The sequence below is a fragment of the Galleria mellonella genome, unplaced genomic scaffold (assembly GCF_026898425.1).
Source record: "Galleria mellonella isolate WM207_F2 unplaced genomic scaffold, CSIRO_AGI_GalMel_v1 utg116, whole genome shotgun sequence".
NCBI classification, from domain to species: Eukaryota; Metazoa; Arthropoda; class Insecta; order Lepidoptera; family Pyralidae; genus Galleria; species Galleria mellonella.
The window spans coordinates 2,207,204-2,215,990 of NW_026441978.1; the positions used below are offsets into that span (position 1 = coordinate 2,207,204).

The 8,787-nt window shown below is 30.8% G+C and overlaps 2 protein-coding genes across 2 annotated transcripts; one reads left to right on the forward strand and one right to left on the reverse strand.

The window, feature by feature from the left end:
• The first annotated feature begins 531 nt into the window (after positions 1-531).
• Positions 532-3,599, forward strand: LOC113510542 (deoxynucleoside kinase-like). The gene is made up of 5 exons (XM_026893999.3): positions 532-825; positions 1,254-1,423; positions 1,855-1,991; positions 2,174-2,268; positions 2,623-3,599. Exons 1-5 carry the CDS (start codon positions 655-657, stop codon positions 2,767-2,769), a joined length of 720 nt encoding a protein of 239 aa, XP_026749800.2. The 5' UTR covers positions 532-654; the 3' UTR covers positions 2,770-3,599.
• Positions 3,584-6,487, reverse strand: LOC113510553 (NADH-ubiquinone oxidoreductase subunit 8). Its single transcript, XM_026894010.3, has 5 exons — positions 6,328-6,487; positions 5,678-5,895; positions 5,024-5,164; positions 4,376-4,474; positions 3,584-3,947 (listed from the first exon to the last, which is right to left on the reverse strand). Exons 1-5 carry the CDS (start codon positions 6,362-6,364, stop codon positions 3,786-3,788), a joined length of 657 nt encoding a protein of 218 aa, XP_026749811.1. The 5' UTR covers positions 6,365-6,487; the 3' UTR covers positions 3,584-3,785.
• Between the last annotated feature and the right edge of the window lie 2,300 nt (positions 6,488-8,787).

Consider the following 8,787-nt stretch of genomic DNA (forward strand, 5'->3'; position numbering starts at 1 on the left):
ATATCGTAGATTTTTTATGTAATAATTTTCAATAAATGACAAAAATATTACGGTACCCTACAGCTCTATCTCGTCCACAAACCAACAAGTATAAAAACCTCAGAGACAATAGAAGCTCAACGCGCGGAAGTCTGTTGCGGCTCTGCCGTAGTGACTACCACAATGCATTCATTATTCCATTATTTAATGAGCTCTGCCACTCACCCATACAATTTTAATAAAGAAATTTTTTCTATAAAATTATCTAGTAAGTTTATATTTTGCTTATAAGATAGGAGTAATAATAAACAAGTCAAACGTACGTCTTTTGAACTTAAATGTATTAGCTTTATTTTGAATCCTCAATAGAATCTCCACACTGCTTTAGGTATTTAGGCTATACCTTAAAATCGATAAATTTATTATAATCATTACAGTATGTAAGAATTTACAGCCGTAAGTAATTTAAAAATAATAGATTAACGTCATCAGTCACTGTCAGTACATCACGACTGACATATCAAATTGTCAAATCGACAGCGTAATATTTTGACAGCACAAAATTTTTTAATTTGGCGCTATTTTTCCATATTTTATGCTTGATTCAGATAAAATATTTTGCGATTAAATTTTGCCATTATTTATGAAATTTTGAGATTTCAGAATATACTTTCCATGCCTCCCTTATTAATCTCCGATAAAATGCCTAATATAAAAACTATTACTAAAACTGCTCGTGTGTTGACCAAAAGACCATTCAAAGTTTCTGTTGAAGGCAATATAGGTTCGGGAAAATCGACGTGTATTAATTTTTTTAATAAATTTCGCAATGTAGAAAAACACGCGGTAAGTTTTATTACATTTTCTTTAGATTGCTTTTGTATAATGTATGTGGTCTAGTTTGGTTGTTTAATTGGTAATAAGTGTTTTTTTTAATGGATGATAATGGAATGGTAACCCCACCTGCGCTATCGGTATACACCGGCGGGGTACCAGTGAAGGATGATAGGTGAGGATGAAGCAGGTCAATTAGCCCATCATGTCGAATTCAACAACAATTGTTCACTATGGTTTCCAGGAGAAACCACATGGAGAATAAGTGTATGTTACCTTCACAGTATCCCTTATGCACTTTCTAACCAGTAATTCCACTGCCATATTTATTTATATTGAAAGCACAGGTATTAAATAACAGAATTAGAGGTATCAATTAAACACCTTTGTTCAGTGTGTCTACTTTTATAATTTATATATTAATCCCTATGACCTTCCAGGAGCCCCTTCATGAATGGCGCAATGTTAGTGGTCACAACCTTCTTGGTATGGTGTACAGTGATATACACAAGTGGACATATCCATTCCAGCATTATGTACACCTTTCTCGATTAAAAATCCAAACAAGCCCACCGTCTAATCCTGATATTACTGTTAAAATGTTTGAAAGGTAAGTATTCAGTTTTACACAACTAAACAACTTAATATATTACTGCACTTCAGACATAATTTGCTATGCTATATGTAACCAAACAAACTCTCCTTTTTGGGGGAAGCCTATGTCCTGCAGTGCAGTTAATGTCTGGTGTAATAATAAAATAAATCACTTTTAGACTTCAATCTGTTTCTAAATATTATATGTATAACAGCCACTTTTTAAGATTATTAATTTATTTGAATATTCTGGTTCCACCTTTAAAACCAGCCTAAAGTAATAACATACAAGCTACAAAAACAATATCTTTTTACTTAGATTGTATAGATAGAACATTAAGTGCCAAAAATAAGTCAAAAGTTATTCAGCTATTTAGCTGCTAATTTTAGCATTTAGGTGACTAAATGTTCATTATTCAAATTCATAATTCATAAAAATATTTACAGATCAGTACAAAACAGCAGGTTTTGTTTTGTGGAAAATGCAAGAAAACAGAAATTCTTGGAGGACCCCCAGTTTCACGTTCTAAACAGCTGGTATGAATTTATGGAGAAAAACTTGGACATCAATTTAGACCTTATAGGTGCAGTACTTTTTTCTATTTAATTTCTCAATAGCCACTTGGTGGAAAGTGGTAACTATCATAAAAAATCTAGTATTTGATATTGTACTATGAAGAAAGATTACTTTTTAAAATTATCATCAACAGTATTCATCAGTTGTGATGAAAAAAAATCTTAAATATAGTTTTTATTATATTTTCAGTATATTTAAAAACTTCCCCGCAAGTAGTTTGGGAGCGTATGATGAAACGCGGCCGAGCTGAAGAGTCAGAAGTACCTTTAGAATACTTACAGCAGGTTAGTAAGTAGTATTAGTGTGTGATAATAGAATCTATTCAAGTTCAAATCTTTAATTAGTGCTGACTAGGAGAGTATTATCATCATATTAGCCATTAACTGTCCGCTGCTGACCATAGACCTCCCTCATAGGGAGAGTTCTGCCAGTAGTTGCCATGCTTGACAGGTGGATTGACAACTGCAATTAAGCTAAAGGGGATGTTCAAATATTATTTATATAATGCATATTTTGAATAATTTTTACCCTCCCTCACTCCCTCCTTCTCCTTGTCAAACATGCTGTAACCTTTTCTGTATTTGAAAAATTTGTTGTTAATTCTATTTACTATTAAAATTCTGTATCTGTATTAACAGGTCCATGAATCCTATGAAAACTGGATTAGTTCACCAAATATTGGTTGTGAAGTGCTAACAATTGATGCAGACAGAAACCTAGATCTAGTAAAAGAAGATTTAGAGAGGTATACATACAAGATATTAGGTGGAAATCATACTAATTAATGAGGCTGATTCTCAACTAGCAAAACCTTATTTCTGTATAATTTCTATTATAATTGACATGTTATTTTAATGCCTTTATAAAATAAGTACCTGTATATATGCTTCACCTGTGCCAATTATGTGGAAATTAAAAATATATATATATAGTTAGACAAAAATATTAATATGTATAATAATTGATGATATACTCACCACATTCATATGAGATAATCAAAGAGCATTTTTCATCTTCTGCCTTAGTTCAATTTGTGAAAGCTTTTTATAAAACTACTAAACGAAATTTATAAAGACATTTAGTAATTTATTTATTTTTATTTTTTTGAATCGCACATAATGTTATCGCTAAATAAAAGATTACATTATTATAGCAATTTGAATATTAAAAAAAGTAGCAGGATTTAATTTATTGTACCATGTCATATGACGCAAGTTTTGCTTAATTTCTGTTTTGCTAATATCCTTCCAAAAGCTTAACAATTGATGTTTGATACCTTATTACATCAATTAGCACCATGATCAGGGAATATTACTTTAATTATTGTACAATGACACCAAATGTTATTTTTAGATTATTAAAATCAGAGTCTACTTATTATAATATATACTTGTATAAACAAAGACTATTTTGCTACTGTAGCACAATATATAATTTCTGACAGGTTTTTAAATGTTATAGATAATAGAAATACAATATTTAAACGGATTTTATTAAGTTTTATGTGATTATTTAACCCTACTGTTTCTCATTTGAAGTTACTGGAAATAATGCATACTATACAGCTAAAACATTTAATTAATGAAATAAAATATTAAATAAATTGAGATGATAATGATTTATTTATCTATAAAAACAATTGTTTTTTTTTTTTCCTAGATTTAAGACTTATTTTGAAGAAACTATCACTGTACACAATACTGCAACTTACACCAATCTATTTTCATAATTTAAATACGACCCCGTTGCCCCCAAAATAGGTCTTAAAATTACATTAAACTAATGAAATAAATAGTTTTTTTTAACGATACAAATGATCTGCTCTAATGTTAGACGCTATTTCGCTTTCCCATTTATCACCGTTTGACAGCAGTTTTTCTTTATTATAGAGTAGTTCTTCGTGTGTTTCTGTTGAAAATTCAAAGTTAGGACCCTCTACAATGGCGTCGACTGGACAGGCCTCCTGAAATTGACGATAAAATTATATAAAAAAAAATGCAAATATTTGTCTTTGTGAGATCAATTAACATATATATAAATATCCTTTGTTTCCTCTGAATAAACTTAATCAATACTAAGTTGCTACTAAAGTCTAGTTGACATTTATATGCATCTATACATTCCAATAATTATTTACATATTATAATTTATGAAAAAAAATTCAATAACTTGTAATACCCGAAATCGTTATTGTGATTGTGAATGTTCAGGACTATAATTTTTAAAGGAATATTCAGAGACATTAGTCAATAATTGCTGTTGTAATGAACATAACATACAAATACAAATATTTTCATTGTGCATAGCAAATCCACAAGCATTGGAAGAGTATTAAAGCCTACATCACCAAACTTGTTCACAAATAAAAAAAATTTAGTATATAAGCTTTACCTGACAGAAGCCGCAGTAGATGCACTTTGTCATGTCAATATCGTACCGTGTGGTTCGTCGGGAGCCATCTTTGCGCTCTTCTGCCTCTATTGTGATAGCCTGTCACGAAATACATACATACATTACATTTGCACTGTATTTTTCAATACGATGTTATATTATCTTGCAATAAACGAGATTTAATGATGACAAAATTAATAAAAGGCCAACACAGGAATAAAGCCTATCAATTAAAAAAAAAGGATTAATGAACTCAAGATTGGCAAAAATCTACTTTTAAAAGTCACTTTTAATAAGTGAAAATTAAATGTATATTTGCAATGTACCAGTAAGTGATGATAGCATGAAGATGAAACAGGTGAATTGCCACATTGACAAATTCAACGAGAATTAACCATAACAATAACCAAAGAAAGCAACATGGAGGTTGTCCTAATAGAGACCATTGCTAGCAATGGGGTTGTTAGACCCCAATACTAACAGTCCTTTTCCCTTAATTTATAAGTCACTTATCAATTACATTGTTTTTATCAGAGAAAAACTACAAACTTGTTTACATGCTGCAGCTATGCTTGCATAGATGTCAAGATTTTAAAATTATTATAGGAATAACATTGAGACACTGTTTAAAATTAATTAATGCCATACCTGTGCAGGACAGATTGCTTCACACAGTTTGCAAGCAATGCACCTCTCTTCACCAGAGGGATAACGACGTAATGCATGCTCTCCTCTAAACCTCGGTGACAGAGGACCTTTTTCAAATGGATAATTGATAGTTGCTGGTTCCTAAAAATATAAGTATGCGCCTTATTTTTGTGTATAAAAAGAAATATTGCAATTTAAAAGTACTCCCTACTATTTGGAGGGACAACTTCATATGTGTTGCAAGATTTTCAATTACACTACAAATATAAACAAAATTTCATAGATTATAATAAAAACGAGAGATACTCAGAATAGTGCAAATCGGAACACATTTAATGTGTGAAAGGGTCTCGTTCGAGATGCTTAATTGGTTACTAAATAGAGTGATTTAAGAGAAAGGTCTAGTAGAGAAAAGCATAGAAAATCCAGAATGGCTTACTAGTAAATTATATTAGTAAAATGACCTACATCATAATATTGGAAAATAATTATTCTAATAATATTAATTAGTTAAAAAATTTATTATATTATAATTTTATATTATGAAATAGATAATTAAGCCATATATAAGCCAGTAGTCACTTACCATCAGGTGAGCTGCATACTCGTTTGCCCACTGTTTTAAAAAAAAGTAAAATATAAACATGAAAGTACCTTAAAAACATGAGCTAGGGTAACAGCAAAACCTCTAGCAAGCTCTGTCCAGAACATTGTTTGAGCTGCCCTATCTGACATTTCTTTGAATGTCTCCGCTGGATTTTCAGCATTTACATACTTGTAACCGGGACTATTTGGTGGGTACACTTTTTCTACCTTGCCTTGGGATGAGCTGGCATGGCGGATAAGCATGCCAGTCGTACCAGAGGTACGAGCTGAAAACGATATTGATCAATCACTAATAACTATAGTAAAATAGATTTAGATTTTATTTAATTAAAGTGTGAAATACTATACCAAACGACTCTATAGGTATGTTTAAAAATATGGCATTAATTTATTGTACTAAAATCTAACTAAATTACTATAAATACTTCTTACTAATACATTGAATACTACATCAAAACAATGTATTACATTTACGGAGAAATACCAATTTGTATTTAAAACAAAACAATAAATTCGGTTAACAAAGAAAGTAATAATCGTCTTTATATAACAAAATTAAATGAAAACAATACTGATTTGATAATACGAAGTCAGCTGGTAAATACGTATGAGGTTATAAACAATAGTTGCGTAACAGGACTAATTACGCTTAAAGTACACATATCTAATAATTGTAATACTTCGTAAAGCTACATTACCTCGCGTTGATATTGAAAATATTTTTACTAGAGACATTTTCGTTTATATTTTATAATAATAGAATATTATCGACGAATTTGACTGATACTTCAGTCGAAATTCAACAAAACGTCAAATGAACGAATCGATTTTTCTGATATGAAATTAACAAACTGTCAAAAATTGTGCCAAAGCCATAGACATAATATGTAGCCAAAACAAGTACGTTCTATTCTAAGAACAAGGAATTACGAAATCTTTGATTCTAAATCGTTGAAATTGAGCCTTACTGTCATTTTATCCGACAGGGGCCATTATATAAGTCTCATTTTGACTTTCTAGATTTCGAAATTGAATCAAAGATTTTGAACAGAATAAACAGAATGCAAAAATCTATATTATGCGTTATCGTTGATAAAGTTACCAATCTGTTAGAAAAAAATAAATATACAAAACATTTCAAATCATAAGAAAAAATAATATATAGAATATTGGAAAGTGCCGACTAAGTAACACCTCTCAGGTAGCTTCAATTACAGTAACACTACTTCGAAAACTAAGCTGACAATTTTATACAACAACATTTTACAGTCGCTTTTTTCTAAAGAAAATTTTCTATCAATAAATAAAATTACTTTTTCAATATTATAACGAAATGCTTTCTCACTATATTGGCTTGACTAGAAGAGATCTCTGTCAGAGATAAGTCCACCCTTGCTCACAACATTTATAAATAATATATTGCAATATAAATTTAATACTAATTGAATTTTTTTATCCCACAAAGGTGTCAAACAAGCATACGGCCCACCTGATGACAAATAATTATCGTAGCCTATGACAGCTTGTAATTCCTGGGAAATTACGCGCACGTTACTGACCGTGAAGAAACCTCTTTATCTCTTTTTTGAAAAACCGCATGCTGTAGTCTCAACACAGAGAGAAAACCTCAACATACAACAACAGCTTATTCCATAACTTGGGCGTCCGTGGAAGGAAACATCTCTGAAACAGCACTGTACGAGACCATCTAGAGTCTAAGAGATGCTGGTAAACTAGTTGTCGATAGCGAGTCGTATGATGGTAGAAAGTGACTATGGGCATCATATTGAACAATTCTTTTGCCCACAGTCTGTTGTACAAGCGGTAGAATATGCAAAGTGAGAGAGAAACCCTCCTAAAACTTAAAGATTCAATACCGCTTTAAAAGCTTGTAATTTCAATACGAAGTAAATGGGGGGAAAGGGATTGTTAGTAACGAGGTTTAATAGCCTCATTGCTAGCAATACACCCCATTAGGTCGACCTCCACGCGGTTCCTCCTGGAAACCATAGTGATTAATTATTGTTCAATTGGTCACTATGGGTCAACTGGCCTGCCTTCATACTCATCTGTCACTCTTCACTGGTGCCCTGCCAGCGTATATCGATAATAGGGCCTACCATTCCACTCACTCATTTAAATATTTACTCTTATTTGTTTTATTGTTTGTTGATAATTTAGATATAAACACTTCTTTAAATATAAATAATTCATATTTTATTAATAGATACTTAAATGGTAGGTAGGAATAATGTATCGAATATTCGTGTTCGTTATTTTTTAGCAGATTTGTACGGATCTTTTACCTTATTAAATGTCATTACGTATATAAATAATAATAAATTTATAGGTATTTATAAATTCACTGTCTTAAAATAACAAACACTTTTAAGTTTTGTCACTATATTATTACTTAAATAGCTTTTACCCGCAACTAGGTGCATATGGATTTAAGAAGTATGTAACTGCATATTTTATGTCTAGCATAGAGGTAAAATATATCACATCTAATTAACTTTATATCTATAACATTTAGGTATATAAAATGTCATATACATATATATTTACTAACAAAGAATTCACAGTCTTTTGGGTGTACAACTATAAAAAACTCACTACTTTGTGTGAGTAGTTTGTGGGTAAAGGTGAAATTTGATGATAAACAGACAGACAAGTAATAAACATTCTCAAAATTATTACTGTATTGTAATATTAGCGAGCTTATTGTTATCCAACTCCACGTTGTTCTTTTTAGAAGTCATCGTGATTAATACTCATCACGATGAGCCAGCCCAACTTTCATCTTCGCTTACCATCCTTCACTAGTGCCCTGCCTTTAGCTATTTTATTTTTATTTTTTTATGTAGACTTTAGTTGCCCACTGTTGAATATAGGCCTCTACATAACATAGGTTTTGCCAGTAATTGCCACACTTGGCAGGCATATTGGCTAGTATTTTTGTAATATTTTAAAAATGTACAAAGGTTGTTTATGTGCCACAATTGTATGCCTCTAAAATTAAAATTTCTATTCGATATAAATATAACAAAAATATAATGATTACTTGCTCTCTGGATATAACAGCAAAATTTTGATCTAACAACTGATCTGAATTTAAATTTTTAATAGATTTTTAGCTAAATTTTTATAAATGTAGT

Excerpts from the sequence above, each read along its gene's own strand:
- LOC113510553 (XM_026894010.3), bottom strand. The coding sequence starts at position 6,364 with ATGTCTCTAGTAAAAATATTTTCAATATCAACGCGAG. Across the intron at positions 5,165-5,677 it reads CCCTAGCTCATGTTTTTAAG|GAACCAGCAACTATCAATTA; the intron begins GTACTTTCATGT and ends TTATATTTTTAG. Across the intron at positions 4,475-5,023 it reads AAGCAATCTGTCCTGCACAG|GCTATCACAATAGAGGCAGA; the intron begins GTATGGCATTAA and ends ATTTCGTGACAG.
- LOC113510542 (XM_026893999.3), top strand. The coding sequence starts at position 655 with ATGCCTCCCTTATTAATCTCCGATAAAATGCCTAATATAAAAACTATT. Across the intron at positions 1,992-2,173 it reads CATCAATTTAGACCTTATAG|TATATTTAAAAACTTCCCCG; the intron begins GTGCAGTACTTT and ends TTATATTTTCAG. Across the intron at positions 2,269-2,622 it reads CTTTAGAATACTTACAGCAG|GTCCATGAATCCTATGAAAA; the intron begins GTTAGTAAGTAG and ends CTGTATTAACAG.